The 19014-nt window shown below is 34.9% G+C and overlaps 1 protein-coding gene across 17 annotated transcripts in view; it reads left to right on the forward strand.

The window, feature by feature from the left end:
- The window catches only part of LCOR (ligand dependent nuclear receptor corepressor), a 138594-nt gene that overhangs the window by 58800 nt on the left and 60780 nt on the right, over positions 1-19014 (forward strand). For all 17 annotated transcript variants that reach the window (XM_089897978.1, XM_022569170.3, XM_089897969.1 and 14 more), the window contains 2 exons: positions 3274-3339; positions 3681-3760. Coding sequence is in view for 6 of the 17 variants with exons in the window: in XM_022569170.3 (XP_022424878.1) it covers positions 3274-3339; positions 3681-3760 (146 nt within the window). In the remaining 11 variants the exon portion in view is untranslated. The remainder of the gene's footprint in view (positions 1-3273; positions 3340-3680; positions 3761-19014) is intronic.

Consider the following 19014-nt stretch of genomic DNA (forward strand, 5'->3'; position numbering starts at 1 on the left):
GTTTTTTAAACAAAGTGGGGTTTTTCTGAACAGATGGTCACATTGTTAAAGTAGTGTTCAGGAATACTGTCTGAAGACACAGTGATTGTCTTCAGGTTGCAGTGAGAAAGAGATTGGAGACCAGCTTTGATTCCAGTTGCAATATTGGATAGGAATTCTTTGGCCAGTAGTCATGCTCAATAAAATTAATATTTCTTTACATGTAATAATATATTACATACCGGTGCTTTTTAAGCCCTGGTGATTGAACATAAGGACATAGCTGTCTTTTTCATTATTTATTTAATTTTCCATGGCATTTTGTTTATTGATCTTCATGGCTTTTTTGTGAGATCATGGTATAAATTTTGAATACATTTGTTCTTTTCTTGTTTGCCTTTTGTTAATGTCAAGCATAGCACGTGAGACATTCCTTGTTGCTATGCAACTGCTAAATTCAGTATTTAGTATTAATAAAACTGAATGGCATTAAATTCAGTTAACAGGGGGAAGCAAAATATGACTTAACAATGTCTGATCAGTATTTGTACGGTTTAATGTATTGTTGCAGACGTGAGCAAAAGAGAAGTGACTTGTTTACAGTTACTGTTTTGATCAAAATTAGTTGTAGTTAAATCTTTGCATTTATGACCAGATTTTTTTTCTTGTTTGATTCTTTTTGGTCTGTCCCTTTCACTGCTCTTTGATAATGTGATTCAGTTTTTGTTAGTGTTTGTGTGTTATTGATGAAGTTCTTATTCTATTATTCTTTCCAATTCTGTTATCTTCTGTAATTTTTAAAATTTCATCTCCCAAGGCTTTTATTTGCTTTTTTTTCCCTTAGTATTATTTTTTGCTCTATTTACATTTTTCCCTTTCAAGAATTTATGGCTAAGCATCCACATTTGGAATTTGTTACAATTTCATATAAACCCAGGTGAAAGCCTATTAGATATGCTCTTCAGAGTAAGGGCCACCTGTAATCCCCTTTAGTTATTTGCAGTGTGTACTTGGTACTTGCCAGATATTGAAGTGCTTTCATTAATATTTGTGAAGTCAGAAATCCGTTTTGAGGATAAGAGGGCTTTAGAGGCAGCTGCAGGATTTTTTTTTTTTAAGTTAGTGTTGAAAATATCTAGTTTGCAGGCCCAGGATAGGCAGTATCTAGCAATTCTTTCTCATTCCCTCATCACCACCTCCCCACTCTCAAAACCCTTAGCCCAACACTTTCTCTCCTCCCTAGTGTAGGGAAGAGAGGACATAGTAATTTAGTGGACAGTGTTTTAATTATAGTAGGCAAACAATAAACAGGATAGATACCTCCCATTTGCTTGAATGGGTAGTTTGGTTTTGCTGATGTCCTTGGAATTATTTTGATGGGAAGAACTAAGGAGAGTTGAAAAACGATTAATCCTTGATAATAAATGAAAAATCTAGAATCTAGAAATCATGAAAATAATTTAGAAAAACCAACTCTCTAACTACAGTGCAGATGATACAAACTCTAGGGATTACCCTATTGAAAATGATGGCTTAATATTAAGGGCAAAGAAATCCCTTACATTACAATGTTAGTCTTACAACCAGGTAAAATACTGTTTCTAGGGACCATCTTTTCTACTCTCTTACTTTCCAAACCCTTTATGGTGATTGTATTTGTGGTTAGGAAGTGTCCCTGTTTGTGGACCTCATGTATCCACCTGGCTATAGTATTTTTACATTAGTAGTTCCCTCACTTTTGAACGTAAGAGTGCTTTTTTAACAATTAAAAATAAATTATAAACCCTTAGGTGATAATACATTATGTGACAAAATACATAGTGCCCCAAACTACTAGGAATTCAGTAACACTTTATATGTTTTCTTAATTGCAGTAATATTTGTGTGCATTTGAAAAGTTGTATGTACACTGAATGCACAAGACCTTTCTAAAGGTCATGCTTAAAGGACATGGACTCATGGACCTCTTGTAATTATTTGAGCTCCTAATGAGGTCCATGATACATAATTTGGGAACTGCTGCACTAATGAATTATGTATTATGTTGTATAAAGGTACAATTTGATTCTCTTTTGCATTTTCCTCCTTACTCTTAATAACCCATAGAAAACAGCAAGATGGCAAAGATATTTTTACATTGTTTTTCATTGAGTTAATCAGCAACATTTGAGATAATAAATTAGAAAAGGTTTTGTTTTCATTTTCTACTTTTTTCTTTTAGAACTTTCTAAAGGAATTTTTTAAAATATATTTTAAAATTTTATTTGGCTGTGTCGGGTGTTAGTTGTGGTTCGCAGGATCTTCTATTGCAGTGCGCGGGCTTCTTCCTAGTTGTGGCACGCAGGCTCAGTAGTTGCAGCACGCAGGCTCTCTAGTTGTGGTGCGTGGGTCAGTAGTTGTGGCACGTGGGCTCTCTAGTTGTGGCACACAGGCTCTACAGCACGCAGGCTCAGTAGTTACAGCATGTGGGCTTAGTTGCCCTGTGGCATGTGGGATCTTATTTCCGTGACCAGGGATTGAACCTGCGTTCTCTGCGTTGGAAGGTGGATTCTTAACCACTGGACCACCAGGGAAGTCCCCTCATTTTCTACTTTGTACTGATTGAGAGTGGTAATAGTTTAAACATCTATGTATAGGTATATTTGAATTCTCTTTCTCTCTCTCTCTCTTTCTTTTTGTATGTGTAACTAGTGGGTTCTAGCTTCATAAAGGAACCAGTGAGTAGTTACTGTGGCAGTGTGAACTAATTACAGAAGTCTTTTTCTTTTATAATATTTAAAATGGGCTTTTTTGTGTGTGCATGTGATACAGATGTTGTTTTCAGTTAGGATTTTCCTTCTTAAAAAATACTGTTAGATTGAAGAGTCTATTATCTCAGTTCATATTCAGAAACATGCCATTTAGATTAACCCAGAACATTGGAAAATTTGAAGCAATTTGACTCTTTCATTGGGGAAGGTGCTTTTTAAAATGAAGTTTGAAAGTTTATGTAAAGAGGTATTTGGAATTTTGTAAGATAGTAAGAGATCTCATGATTCCATTCCTTCATTGGTTATTTCTACTGTTGTTTTGTATTGTCTTGGAATGGGCTCTGAATTTGTATTGAGTGTTATTCACTGACAAAAATGCAAATGCTCCCTTTAGATTGGTCATATACTCTTCTCAGCATCCCATCAGTAATAATCTGGAGGTCCTTGAGAATTGGAAGAAAACACCATTGTTTTTTCATGCAACAAGGTTAAATTTACTGTAGGGAATATTATTGTAATAATGGATTTTTTTTCATCCTTTTAGGGTTTGAAAGTATTCTTGAAGGGCTGTTTGGACCTGCATTATTAAAAGATCTCAGTTTATTTAAAGGTATTCAGAATTTTTTTGACATTTCAAATTCTTCCTGGTGACATAAATGATACCTTGGTGATTTAAGCCCCAGTCTCCTTCTCCTTTTTATTCACAGTTTTATGTGGGTTGAAGCTATATCCATTTAAGCATCTTTTTGTGTGTGGTTGATAATGCAGATATATGTGTGAATAAGGTGTATTAACTAGTGAGCAATTATTGCAAATAAGGAATTTGTCTACTACTTAGTGAGGGGTGTTTTTGTTGTTAAAATAAATAATATTTTTGAAATTAGTTCTCATTTGTTTCCTGAAAAATCCTCTTTTGTAACTGTTAATTTGTTATTCCTACTATTTTTGCAGACTGTGAACCTGAAAGCATTTCCGATTGGACTTTTGATGAAAATTGTCTGTTCTGTTGCTTGAGAAGAGATAAAGTAAAGGTAACCAAGAAACTTGTGAAACTTGTCTAGTGTGGTATTTTATAGTTTTTATTTTTCCAAAATTTGGTTACTTTGTTGGAGGATTTGTAGGAGTACTGATTCCATATTTATTCATAAACGATTTGATAGTAACTCAGTTTTGCAATTTAGACTGTTTCTAGTCTGTTGATTAGCCTATTGAAATCTGTATCCCATCATGCATTGTTCTGTTTATTTAGTTCACTAGGCAGAATAATGAACTAGGTCTCAAACTGTTGTGTTTATTTTAAATATGAAATGTATGGTAATTCACGTAATGGGAGTCATTCGTACAGTAACATGGATCTGGATCAAGTAGTTATTAATTCATGTAGATTTATGATGGACTGTGGTTTATGCTTTAGTATGTTTCTTCATAATATATGAGCATGGATGCTGTTTGTGTTCAGTTGTAAAAATTGGCTGTACCTTTGCATTTCTGTTGTTTTATTGCTTTGTGTTAAACATAAAAAGAATTTTGGTTTAGAAACATTTCAGTTGTTGGAAACATTTATTAATAATGGTTTACTCTCTTGTGTTTCTTTTTATGGTATTTCTGTTCCCTGCTTTAAAGCTTTGGAAACATTTTTAATTCCTTCCTCTCCCCTGTACACTTCTAACTTCAAATCATTGACCAGGTTTTATCAGTTCTTCCATTCTTTTTCTTTCTACAGTCATCACCATAGTTCAGACCTTTAGCATTATTTCTGGACTGCTGAAATAACATGATTGGTCTCTTAGTTTTCTTCAGTGTGTGAAACACTGCTACATGGTTAAAGCCCTCTCCTCCCTACCTCCTCCTGACCCTCACCCCTCAAATGGTGTGGAAATGTTACCCTGCACTCAGTCTCCAGTGACTTTACAGTTATCTTTGGGATTCATTAGCCTCATGCTCAGTGCCTCAGTACCCTCCACAGGTCAGTCCACTTCTCGTTCTAATGCTACCCCACTAGTCTTCCATGCAAAACTGGTCTGATCGTTTGTATTAAACAACAAGCTTTTACCATTTGAACTACAGCATTGCATACCCGTTGTTCTTTATAGCTTGAAATTCCCCTTGCTCTTACTCTTACCTTGACTCCCCTTTCTTATTAATGGTACACCTCTGCTCTTATTGCTGTTTCCACCCTTCACACTGTTGTAGTAAATATTATACCAATTATTTGTCAAGTAATATTCTGCCTTTTGTTGTTTATCCTTTTCTGTGTTTGAATCTTGTGTTCCTGACTACACTGTCAACCTCTGAAGACCATGAAACATGACATGCTTCTTTGTACCCCTGCATATGACCACTCTTCCATTATTTACCATTGTTGGAAAGTTGCTTTAAAATCAAAGCCAATTTAAGAGCTTCTTAACGTTCTTCTTTTGTGGCATCTTTTTCTTGCTCAAGTACATGAAAAAGTTTTTGCTGTGACTATCCAGGATGGTCTGTTTTTATTGAATTAATGAGTAAAGTGTTTTGAAATTTACTGTGGTTTGAAAAAGACCAGAAGATTAAGCAGCTACCAATGAAGTTAAAGTTCATCATTTTAAACTGTGTGTGTCTGTGTGTGTGTGCGTGCACACACATATGTGTTGTGACTGTCTATTGAACAAGTTATTTAATAGGCATTTTGGTAGCATAGAAGGAGCCAATGATTAATTACCTTTCTTTCAGAATTGGCTTGGGAGGAAAGCCTTTCTATGTTCAATAATTGAGTACAGTATAGTCTTGTAATATGATTGAGCTTTCCATTGCTATATGAGGATAAAATATTGCATGAATATTTTTAGAAGAAAACAGAAATAGCAACGCATGGAACCATGTAGCATTTAACCATGTAGCAGCTGTTCTTACTGTTCGTAGTTCTATAATTTTTAGTTAGTATTCTAATTAGGAAGAATATTTCCGTTTGAAAACCCACCTAGATCTGGGAAAGCTGGTTTTCTCCATTAGGCATTTCACTACCTGTCTTGGGCATTTATTTTTTTCAGAGACAGCCATGTCTATGGAAAATAGGAAGAGAGAGCCTAGAATATATAACTTGTCAGGTGTATAGCTTTAGTTGTGTTAGATTTAAAGTGATTTTGTTGAAACTCTTTGCAGGCACTTGGAGCATCTTATCTGAGAAGCACTAGAATCTGGAAATTAAATGTATCCATTGGGTTGAGGCTTGGCTGACTTAAGATTCCAAAAATAGAAGAAATATGTGGAGAGAATGGTAACAGCCAAGAGGTGGCAGCATAGAGCACAATATTGGAATCTTAAGTTGGGGCTGGCATGCCGAGATGTCTAGATAATGTTTGGAAAAGCTGTTAGAAATACTGGTCTGATATTTGGGAATGAGATGGAGGTTATGCATATTTTTTAGTTAATTGGATTTTCATTGGATGCTGTTACAATGGATAAAGTAAATACATTATTTATATTTACTTTTTAAAATATCTAGGTGAAAAATGAAGTTGCATCTTTGGAAAATATAACAAGTATTCAGCTAGAAATTAGTAAAACAATTGTTCATCTACACTTCAGCAGTTAGAAAATATATTTTGTAAGGGAAAGACAACTAACATTTTTTTTGAGCATATACTATGTGTCATTTACTTTTGTTTCCATTTAGTCTACACAACAATGCTATAAAGTTGGTTAAAGGCATCCCAGTTTTACAAATAAAGATATGGGAAGGGTCACAGAGACTAAGTTATGGGCAAAGTCACATAGCTGGGATTTGATCCATGTTTTTAGAATACATGCATTTTGATAACAAAACTAGAAACACGAACATGGAAAGTGATCAAGTAAGAATCAAGAAGCATTTGGGATTACTCAGTTGGAAAGGGGGAGAGAGTAAGAGTGTAAATGGGCATGGGTATATTTGAAATGGCCAGTCTCAGATGTGCTAGGAGTCACTGCCTGCCTGCCTGCCTGCCTGCCTTGCTTGGCTTTTACTTCCTTTCCTTCCTTTCCTGTTTGTTGGGCATGTAGTAGACATGCTAAAATACTTACTAAATGAGGAACTAAGAAGTCAGCATGCTTAATAAAGTTGGAGAATTATAATAGTAATAGCTAACTGTTGTGAGTGCTTACATGTGCCAAGAATATATACAAAGTTCTCTGTGTATTATTCACTCATGAGGCTTTTTACTTTTTCTTAGCTTCTTTTTAAAATTATTTTAGACATATAAAACGGTTGCAAAAATAATAAAAAGAATTCCTCTATACCCTTTACCCAGGTTTCCCAAATGTTAACATCTTATGTAACCACAGTACAGTTATAAAAAATCAAGAAATTAACATTGATACAGTACTATAATCTGCAAGCCTTTCAGAATTCACCAGTTACCCCAGTAATGTCATTTTTCTGGTCCAGGAGCCAATCTAGGATCACACTTTGTATTTAGTTGTCATGTCTCCGTAGTCTCCTTTAGTCTGGAATAGTTCTCAGTTTTTCTTTGCCTTTCATAACATTGACAGTTTTGAAGAATGCTGGCAATTTGATTTGTAGAATGCCCCTCAATTTAAGTATTTCTGATGATTCCTCATGATTGAATTCAGGTTATGCATTTTTGGCAAGAACTCTACAGAATTGATGTTGTGTCATCCTTAGTGCACCATATTGGGAAGCACATGGTGATGTTTACTTTGATCACTTGGTTAAGATGGTGTCTGCCAGTTTTCTCTACTGTAAGGTTTCTGTTTTTTTCCCTTTTGTGGAAATCGTGGAGACGTACTTTGAGATTTTGTAAGTATCTTTTTCTCATCATACTAGTTTCTCATCATACATTAATTTTAGCATCAATTGATGAACCTTGCCTGAAAAAATTACTAGTATGGTGTTTACCAGATGATGACTTTCTATTTGTATTATTTCTTCAATCTCTATTAGCTGGAAACCTATTGTAAGGAAGAGGTTTCCCTTCTCTATTTATGTTTTTGTTTGTTTACCCATCAATATGGACTTACATATTCTTATTTTGTTCTTTTGGTTATAATTTATTACAATCATTGTTTATTTTGTAGTTTGAATTGTTCTGGATTTGGCCATTGAGAGCCCATTCAGGTTGGCTCTTCATCTTTTTTTTTTTTTAAACATGTTTCTATCATTTCTTTACTTTTTGGCACCAAAAAATATTCCACAACTTATCTTTGCTTTCCCTGTCCCAACCCTGGATTTCCCCAAGGAATCCTAGTTTCTTTTATTTAGAAAATTGTATAAGAAAGCAAGGTACTAGGTATACTCATTGGTACTAGAACATCACTGCTTCTAGGCCTCATCAGTTGTCTGAGCTAGGAAGTATGTATGTTTACTTAAATATATGTATACATACATCTGTATTTCTTTCTATATCTGTTAGAAACCGTCTTGTGAGGCTTTTATTAATTGTAGGATCGTGTTGATAGTATGAAGAGCTGATCCAATAGTAGTGAGAGAGTATTGGAGAGATGGGAAGAATTAAAAATTACTTTCATTATTTCATATCCCTAAAAATGGACTAATTCTAAGCAATGAATCAGTCTGTAGTAATGGCTGTTCTTGTACATGGATAGAGTAGAGATAGCAATTATAGAGTAAAGAGCATGGATGTTTTAGTAACTAAGGATAATGTAAGATGGGATGTTGTGCAAAAATATAAAATGTTTATGCTCTTAAGTTTATTATAAGACTGTTAGTAAGTTCAGTATTTGACTAGCATATTAGGAGGATGTTTTAAGAAGGTGGGACTTGAGCTGCATTTTTGAAGAATACATAGGTCTGGATAGGCAGACACAGGAGGGACACACCTTGGGTGGAGCAGAGCATTTATTTTTGTAAGTAACCAGCGATAAGACTAGAGTCACATTATAGATCTCTTTCAGTGCCCACCTACCCTCAGGAATCATGTAACTAGATAGATTTCATTAGTCTGTCATGTGTTTACTGTGAACATTTCATAGTTTCCTCTGTTTTGTGAGTATACACTAATTAGAAGTTTAGATATATCCTTCTAACATTTTAATTTTTATTTCTATTTTAGCACATTGAAATTTATAGTAAGAGCAGATACTAAATCTAGTTATTATTTTCTCATTGTATTCTACAGCATGTATTTGTGTTGAATTATTAGTTTGGGCATATTCAGTGCTGCTAGATAATGACTTGTCTGTCATCTTGTCCCAGAGTACCACAACTCAGTAAGTATTCATAGTACCTATTATATAAAAGGAACTGTGGAAGAAAAATGTATCAATATAGTGCCTATCTATTAAGACTGAGAAAGAAGAAACAAATATGAGAAGTTTAAGGGTTATTTACTTGTGAGACTTAAATAGATACAGGGTAGAGTTAAATGGATACCACAAATTAGTACATGATTAACTACTTGCTCAGTTAATTGTACAAATCTAAATTGCAAGACCGAACCTTGTGTTTCCAGAGGCCTTTTATAGATTATTTTAAAAGATTCAGGAAAACCACTTGACACAGTGAATCAGTGCTCATCCAAGATTAAATATCAAAGAGGTTTTTTTGGGGGCGGGGGCAGTTAGTGTGTGTGTGTGTTTTGTGTTTTTTTAATATATACTCCCAATCTGTGGACTTTTTCCCCCTAAAACAAACATACAGACTTGGAGAAACCATTAATCAGAGATTAACTGTATACAGTTTTATGCGGTTAGAGTTAACCAATATACTTATCATACTGATCATTTGGCAGATTTATTGAGTGTCTGGTTCTGTGATAAACCAGAGAGTATACCAAAGAAGTAAAAAGTGGATCCCTCCTTGCTTATGGAATGTTGGTGAGACCATGGGTGGCTAATGGAATTAAAGGAGATCTAAATTAGGGAGACTTAAATCCTCCATCCTGCTTGCCCAGAGTCAGAGCTCTGATATTGAGAGTAAAATTCCCTCCTTCATTCTCATATGTAATATTTGAAAAGGTAGTAGATAACACAAGAAAATATAAGTACGTAGCAGTTGAGAGGTGCAGCAGATGCCACTGGAATTTGCTTAATCAAGGAGATCAAATTCAACATGAACCTTAAAAGGATCTATGTTTTAGAACAGTTAATTTGATAGTTATTTTTAGGATGTAATGGAGAGAAAATTAGAAGAGGTTCTTGTAATCATCCAGAAAATAAGCCTGAACTAGGGTCTTGGCTGTGCCAGATGCATAAGGAAGGGATGTATGTAGAAAATCTAGAATAAAGAATCGCTGAAACTTAATGATTACATAAGTGTATAGATAAGGGAGAGTGAAGTGATACTGATGTTAGGCTTTCTAAGCCAGGTTGACTTAGCATGGTGAATTAACAGAGGTTGAGAAGTAAGACGGGGAAAGGTGTAGTGGCCAATTTTTATGGTGAGGGTAATGAGGTTATTTGCTGGAAGCAGTTTGCGATGAAAGTAAGCATTTAGTTGGAAGTGTCCAGGAGACAGTTGTGGAAATTGTGTTGAAAGAAGAGGTCTGAGCTGAATACATATTTGGAGTGTTCCTGAATACATACAGTGATTGGTTTATTTGAGCAGGTGAGATCTTTGGTGAGAGGTAAAGCGCAAAGTAGTGAAAACTGAAGAAAACCTTCGTTTTAGAAAGTAGGAAGAAGAATCAGATTGAAAGGAAGGTAGAATCATAGAATAAATGGGTTGCCCATCTTGAATCAGACATCTTCCTGGCCCCATCCTGGGTGATAAGTAGGGAGACGGATTGTCACGTTTGTTGCTCTGATACGGACTTCTATGCCATTTCCTAAAATGGACCCTAAATGGGTTGAGGAAGTACCCCCAAACATACTCCATTGGGCTTTGAGAGAATAGCTTCTCAAGAACACTGGTTGTGGGAGCCAGACTATAAGTCTGACAGGGTTAATGAATAAGTGAGTGGTGTGGGAGTTAAGAAACGGATATAGACTACTAGTTTGAAAAGTTGTCAGTGTCAGGGATGATGAAGGAAACAGGGCCATAGAAGGAATGGGCAGTTGGTTTAAATAAAGATATTTTGGGGAGGAGGGGGAAACACATGATATTTATACTCTTGAAAGAAAAGAAACTGGAGGAGAGGAAGAAATTAGTTATTAAAAGGAGGGAACAGTTGAAGAAGGCAAGAACCAACAAGAAATTAGTTACTGAACGGTGATGAGAGATTCTTATTGAAGTTAGAATATAGTCAGTGTAACTGTAGGTGTTAACAGTTGGCAGGAATTCAGTGAGGCAAGAATGCCTACGTATAAGAATCCTGGCTAATTGACTTGCTCACACTGAGGGCAAAGAACAGTGAGGGACTCTCAACTATGAAGGCAGTGTTTTAAAAAAATAACAAGGGGGAATAGGCTATAGTAACTTTATTCCTCTCACTTGAATTGCTACTTGGAGTTTTCTGCTTGTACCAGCAACAAAAAAAAGATAGTTTCAAGAAAATCAATAAGATTGCGTTGCCCAGCAATGCATTTTTGAAACCATTTTTTGGTTATTATTTTTTACTTTTTTTCTAATTGAGGTATAATTGAAATATAATTTACTAGTTTCAGGTGTACAACATAATGGTCAGTATTTGTGTATGTTGCAAAATGATCATCACAGTAAGTCTAGTTAACATCCATCACCACACATAGTTATAGTTTTTTTTTCTTGTGATAACTTTAAGATTTACTCTCTTAGCAACTTTCAAATATATAATACAGTATTTGTTTTTAACAAATTTATTTTATTTATTTATTTTTGGCTGTGCTGGGGCTTCGTTGCTGCATGTGGGCTTTCTCTAGTTGCCATGAGCAGGGGCTACTCTCTTCGTTGCGGTGCGTGGGCTTCTCATGGCGGTGGCTTCTCTTGTTGCGGAGCGTGGGCTCTAGGCACGCGGGCTCAGTAGTTGTGGCACATGGGCTTAGTTGCTCCGCAGCATGTGGGATCTTCCCAGACCAGGGCTCGAACCCGTGTTCCCTGCATTGGCAGGAGGATTCTTAACCACTCTGCCACCAGGGAAGTCCCTTTAATACAGTAGTATTAACTACAATCACCATGCTGCACATTACATCCCTAAAACTTACTGATTTTGCAACTGGAAGTTTGTGCTTTTTGACTACCCTCACCCATTTTGCACCCTCCCACCACCACCAGTCTGTTCTCTATGAGTTCAGGTGTTTTGTTTTGTTTTTAGATTCCACATAAAAGTGAGATCATACAATATTTGTCTTTGTCTGACTTATTTAGTATAATGCCCTAAAGGTGTATCCATGTTGTCACAAATGGCAAGATTTCCATAAAAAGCTTAGTATTATTCCTGTGTGTGTGTGTGTGTGTGTGTGTGTGTGTGTGTGTGTATAAATAGTTGGACTGACCACATTTTCTTTATCCATTCATATATCTACGGACACTTAGGTTACTTCCATATCTTGGCTATTGTAATTCATGCTGCAGTGAACATCTTTTTGAGTTGGTGTTTTTGTTTCCTTTGGATAAATACCCAGAAGTAGAATTGCTGGATCATATGGTAGTTCTCTTTTTTGGGGGACCACCAAACTTTTTCCACATCAGTTGCACCATTTATTTTACATTCCCACCAACAGTGCGTAAGGATTTCAGTTTATCCACATCCTTGCCAACATTTGTTACTTTTTGTTTATTTTTTATTTTTACATAGCCATCTTAATGGATGGAAGATGGTATCTCATTATGGTTTTAATTTGCATTCCCTAATAATTTGTGATGTTGAGCATCTTTTCATGTGTTTGTTGGTTGTTTGTTTATCATCTTTGGAGAAATGTCTGTCAAGTACCTTCCCCATTTTTTTTTTTTTTTTTTTTGCGGTACGCGGGCCTCTCACTGTTGTGGCCTCTCCCGTTGCAGAGCACAGGCTCCGGACGCACAGGCTCAGCGGCCATGGCTCACAGGCCCAGCCACTCCGCGGCATGTGGGATCTTCCCGGACCGGGGCATGAACCCGTGTCCCCTGCGCCACCAGGGAAGCCCACCTTCCCCATTTTTAAATCAAGTTTTGTTGTTGTTGAGTTGTAGGAGTTCTTTGTGAATATTCAGCCCCTATCAAATATATGATTTGCAAATATTTTCTCCCAGTTTGTAGGTTGCCTTTTCACTCTGTTGATTATGTCATTTGATAAACAGAAGTTTTTAAAATTTTGATGTAAACCAGTTCATCTGTTTTTACTTTTGCTGCCTGTTTTTTTGGTGTTATATCCAAAAACTCATTGCCAAATCCAATGTTATGAAGCTTTTCCCACTATGTTTTCTTCAAAGGGTTTTATAGTTTTAGGTCTTTATCCATTTTGAGTTTATTTTTGTATGTTATAAGGTAAGGATCCAACTTTATGCTTTTTACATGTGGTTATCCAGTTTTCCCAACACCATTGGTCTTTTCCCCCGTTGAATGGTCTTGGCACCCTTGTCAAAAATCGTTTGGCCATATATGTGAGGGTTTATTTCTGGACTCTCTATTCTATTCCATTATTCTATGTGTCTGTCTTTATGTCAGTACCATATTGGTTTTTTTAAATTTATCTTTAATTGACATAACTGGTTTATAACATTATATGTTTTATGTGTGCACATTATATTTCTACTTTATATGTACACTACAGCATGCTCACCACCAAAAATCACCATACAGTTGATACCCTTTATCTCCCCCCCACCGTTCTTAGTATCCATGTGTTTGGTTTGGTTTGTTCATTATTTTGGTCTTTTGGTTTTGTTTGTTATATTCCACACATGATATTTTTCTTTCTCCATCTGACTTATTTTACTTAGCTTAATACCCTCAGGTTTTATCCATGTTGTCACAGATGGCAAGATTTCATCTCTTTATGGCTGAATAATATTCCATTATATATATACACATACATATATATATATATACACATATACATATATATATATATATCACATCTTCTTTATCCATTCATTGATGTGGAGAAAAGCGAACCCTTATACACAGTTGGTGGGAATGTAAATTGGTACAGCCACTATGGAAAACAGTGTGGAGATTCCTCAAAAAAATTAAGAACAGAACTACCATATGATCCAGCTGTCCCACTTTGGGTATTTATCCACAGATTACAAAAACTAATTGGAAAAGATATATGCACCCCATGTTCATCGCAACATTATTTACAATTGCCAAGATATGTAAACAACCGAGTACCTTATTGTTTTGATTACTGTAGCTTTGTAATAAGTTTTAAAATTAGAAAGTGTGGTACCTCCAACTTTTTTCTCTTTTTCAAAGTTGTTTTGGCTTTTGGAGTCCCTTGAGATTCCATATGAATATTAGAACGGATTTTTGTATTTCTGCAAAAAACACCATTGGAATTTTGATGGAGGGTACATTAAATGTGTAAATGATTTGGGGCAGTATTGACATCTTAACAATATTAAATCTTTGCCCTTTTATTTCTTAGATTTATTTTTTCTTTTAAAAGATTTCTTCAATTCCTTATTTCTGAATTTAAAATGAACAACTGTATACTTCACACTTATTTTGTCAAAAGGCACCAGCCACTGTGGTTGAAATAAAGGTACTATGAATAATTAAAAGTTTTAGCTACAGATGCTATTTTCAAGAAATCTGTAGTCTAGTGGAGGAGGTAAGAAATATTTATATATAAATAAATACAATACAGGTTATATAAAACTAGTTCTGTGAGAGCAGCATATATAAAGTGCTATAGGAGTTTAGAAAAAGGCAGGATTACCCTCAGCTAGGCTTTGTAATACTGTTACCTCCAATGTGAAGTTGGATATCCTTGTGTTTATAGTGGTCTTGGGCACCTAAGGAAACCCACAGTCATTACTGAGAGCAGATTAGAAATTCAGGAAGTCTTCTGATTGAAATTGGGTTGTGGATGATAATTGGAATAGTATAAACTTTTAATTTCCAACTAGTGGAAGGATATAAGAAACACTTGTTATTGACTGGGGCGGCTTGCATTTGTCTTTTAATGTTTTAAAAACCATACATGTGTAATGGAAGGAAAACTGTAGCAGTAAGTGCTGGTTATAGATACTGGTACATTAAGTGTAATGGTAATAATAATCATTTGGTACTTGCACTTTAGGCTTAATTTCCAAGTACAGTAGTAACAATTATATGTACTGGTAAGAGTCATTCGTGGTAAGTTTGTTGTACATTTTTAATACCTTATTTAACTCTTGATATGTATTCAGGCTTCAAACTTTGTTGTTTTCCTATTCTTTAACCTGTTGGTCTACTTAACAAAATTGAAGGTAACATTGACATACAGTAAACATTGTATTAAGCACAACAATTCATACTTGGTTAATGTAAAAAGTAATAATTTACACGAAGTAAGAAGGTTTCTTTTTAGGTAACTGACCTTAAAGAGTATAAGCATTTAACATGGTGGAGCCATTTTCCCTAAGACTTGCTGGCATTTAAAATAATAAGACATAGGAGAGTGGTATTTAAATCAATGAGTTACATCTTGCCAGCTCTTTCTAGCTCATTGCTTGAAATGTCAGTAAGCCATGGGTAGCGGACATGACTATAGCTATAGGCCCATGTTCTACCCACATAGGCCTTTCTAACATAATTATTACAAAACCTGCATGCATACATATGCTTCTAATTCCCAGATTTTCTATACTATATGGTGTGAATTTTTTAAAAATACCATTTAAATTTGGAGAATCCCAGTACAGCGTGGGAATGGTCTTGAATTCAGACAGGAACAGCTCTAAGATGTCACCCCTTCAGTTTTGTATCACACTTCTTAAATGTAGGCCATCTTACCTTTCCCAGGTGAAACTTATTTTTTCTTTTATTTCCTTTCCTGAGGTGTTATCTCTTAAAAAGAAAATCTGCAGCTATGTAAGTGACCTTCCCCATTCTTATCCCCCCCAACCCAAACTCAAAGGTGATAAACTTTAGAGTTACAAAAGAAACTTTAAGAAATGTTAATCTTTATTTTTTGTTTAAAGTTTAACTTTATTAACTGTTTATTGCCCTGAGAACTAACTACCATGCTGATATAATTTTGTTGCTTCATTTATTCAGTAATGTCCTTGCTATTTTCAGGGATCAGTAGAGCTACTTTTGTATAGTTCTTAGAGAAATTTAATAATTCTGTCAGGGGTCAGAAAGCTGTGACCTATTTCCAAATCCAGCCCACAGTCTGTTTTTGTAATGCCTGCAAGCTTAAAGAGGTGGTTTTGGAGGAGGAAAAAAGATATGTTACTGTATGTGGCCTGCAAAGCCTAAAATATTTACTAATCTGGCCCTTGACAGAAAATGTTTTATTCTGTTTTGAATATCTTCATCAGGTTGTTGAGATTAAGAGAATGCTGAAAGTTATTAACTTCCATATCCTACTTGCTGTTCTCTTTGTTATTCTTCCTCTGTGTATCAGAGCAACAACACAAGCAAATATAATTTAATGGCAGAACAGCTAGGATTATAGAGAAGAGGGTGGGAGAGGAACAAAGGAGATTTGGCTTGTAGAAGAAAAGTAAGATTCAGCATTTGTCCAACCTACTTTTTTAAACTTTAAACTTTCAAATAATTTCACATTTATAAAAAAGTTAAAAGAATAGCACAGAAATTTTCATGTGCCAATCACCATTTAACATTTTGCCACATTTGCCTTATTAATTCATTCTCATTCTTTCTCTGTCATAGCTACTACATGTAACACACACACACACATTTTCCTGAACCACATGAGAATAAGTTCTGGGTATCATACCCTTCATACCTCTTTACTCCTAAATATTTTCATGTTTATTTCTCTGTTTCCTAAGAATAAAGATATCCACTTACTTAACTACACAGTACAGTTACCAAAAATCAGAAAGTTACTTTGATATATATCTAATCTATGAATCTCGTTAAAATTTTACCAATTGTCCCAATTACTTTAATAGTTTTTTACCCACTCCTTTAGTCCAAAAATCCAATTTAAGATCACTCATTGAATTTGATTTTCACTACTCTTTAGGCTCCTTTGAACTAGATGGTTCCTCAGCCTTTTATTTCTTAGTGACATTTACATTTTTGAGGAGTGCACGTCATTCATTTTGTAGAATGTCTCTCAATTTAGGTTTTCAGATTGTTACTTCATGATTAAATTCAGGTCATGATCTTTTAGCAAGAATATTAAGTAAGTGATGTATTCTTGTCAGTTTAGTAGGTGATGTTAACCTTGGCAAGGTTGATGTCCACTGGGTTTGTCCACTGAAATGTTGCTATTTTTGCCCTTGTGATTAATAAGTAATTTGTACACAGATAAGTTGAGACAATGTATTTTTTTCCTCATCAAACTTTAATCATTTCAGTTTTAGTATTGATGGTAGTTTCTTGCTGGAATAAGTTATTTTTCCAATTATTTGAAAATAGTGATCTTTCTAACTCCGTTATTTCTTTCACATTGTTTAGTTGGCTTTACACTGTGAGGAAAAGCTTTCTCTTTCCCTCTATTTGTTTGGAGTCAAGATTCTTATTCTATTCAATAGGTTATCATCTAGTGTCCGAGATCTGGTTAGTGGGAACCCCTTCAAGTTAACCTATGTCATTTTTGACATGTCCCCATCATTTTTTGAACCCTTTCTTACTTTCTGGTACAGGATATTTGGGGTTCATTTGGGGTCTTTTCTGTGTTCCAGTACTGGATTCCATTTTCGTAGGGAGAATCTGGTTCCTTTGGTGAGGAACTGTTAACGTATACACCTATTTTTTGTCCAATCTACATACAGCTTCATTAACAAAGACCAGATGTTGGGCAATAATCAGCCTCCTTATCTTCATTTATATCTAAGGATAAAGCAAAAAAAATCAAAATGCCAGCAATTCACGGCCACTGACGTACCTATTCAGAATACTATGCAAAGAAGTGGATGGCAAGTAAAAGATACTGTTTTTTAACCTAAAAGTATGCTTGCTTGAGGAGAAAGATATTCACATGAGTTTTTGAAAATGTGTCACATTTCTTTGTGACTCTGAAAATGTAAGTAAAAATCATTTCTTTGATTTCAGATGGTTAGTTCAGGAGTCACAATTCAGTGATACATTCAGTATCTAGCATCTTTAATACCCTAAACCTATTTTTAATTATTTTTATTGAGGTAATATTTATACACAATAAAATAAATCCATTTTAGAGTACAGATAAATGGATTTTGGTAATTGTATACAGTTGATAACTGCCAGCACAGTCAAGGTACAGGACAGTTTCCTCACCTTAAAACGTTTTCTCATGCCCCTTTGTAATCAATCCCTTTATTGGACCTACAGACCCAGGCAATCACTGTAGTTTTCTTTCTAGAATTTTCTATAATAGGAATTATAGATATGTAGTCTTTCGGTTTTGACTTCTTTCACTTAGCACAATTTTAAAATATTCATTCCTGATTTTGTATATGATGTTTTGTTCCTTTTTGTTGCTGAGTAGGTCTCTGTAGCGTGGATATGCCACTATTTGTTTATCCATTCATTTTTTTAATAGACTTTGAATTGTTTCCAGATGTTGACTGTTAGGCTTATTCACAGTCTTTGGGCATATATTTTCATTTCTCTGGGATAAATACCTAGAATTGGAATTACTAGGTAGTATTGTAATTGCATATTTAACCCTATGAAATACTATCATACGTTTTACCAAAGTGACTGAAACGTTTTGCATTTCTATCAGCAATGTATTGGGAGTTCCAACGTTCCACATTTTGACAACATTTTTAAACTTTAGCCATTCTGGTTGGGCTGTAGTAGTATCTCATTGTGATTTTAATTTTCATTTCCCTGATGACTAGTGATGTTGAGCATCTTTCTCTATACATACCCATGTGAAACATTGTAAAACCTTTAGCTGTTTTAAAAAAAATTATATTCTGTCTAAAACCCCTTGTCAGTTTTTTCTCTTAAAAATTCATGGTTTTTTGTCCTGTTGAAGAAATCTTTGCCTAATCCAATATCAAACACAGGAAAATTGCATATTTTCTTCTGGAAGTTTAGTAATGTTAACTCTTACATTTTGATTTATGATCCATTTCTAGTTAATTCTTGTATATGGTGTGTGAGTTAAGTGTTGAGGCTTATTATATTCTGTAAGATAATCCAGTTCTAGCACCATTTGTTGAAAAGAGCTCCTCTCCCCCTCCAAATTGAATTACTTTGGCATCTTTAAGTCAGTTGATCATATACATGTAGGTGTATTTCTGAACTCTGTCCTGTGCCATTAAACTGTATGTCTATCCTTACATCAATGCCACAGTGTCTTGATTGCTATATCTTTATATCTTGAAATCAAGTAGT

The sequence above is a fragment of the Delphinapterus leucas genome, chromosome 16 (assembly GCF_059928025.1).
Source record: "Delphinapterus leucas isolate spDelLeu-1000000601 "Yukka" chromosome 16, BTC_Dleu_Yukka2, whole genome shotgun sequence".
Taxonomy (NCBI): Eukaryota; Metazoa; Chordata; class Mammalia; order Artiodactyla; family Monodontidae; genus Delphinapterus; species Delphinapterus leucas.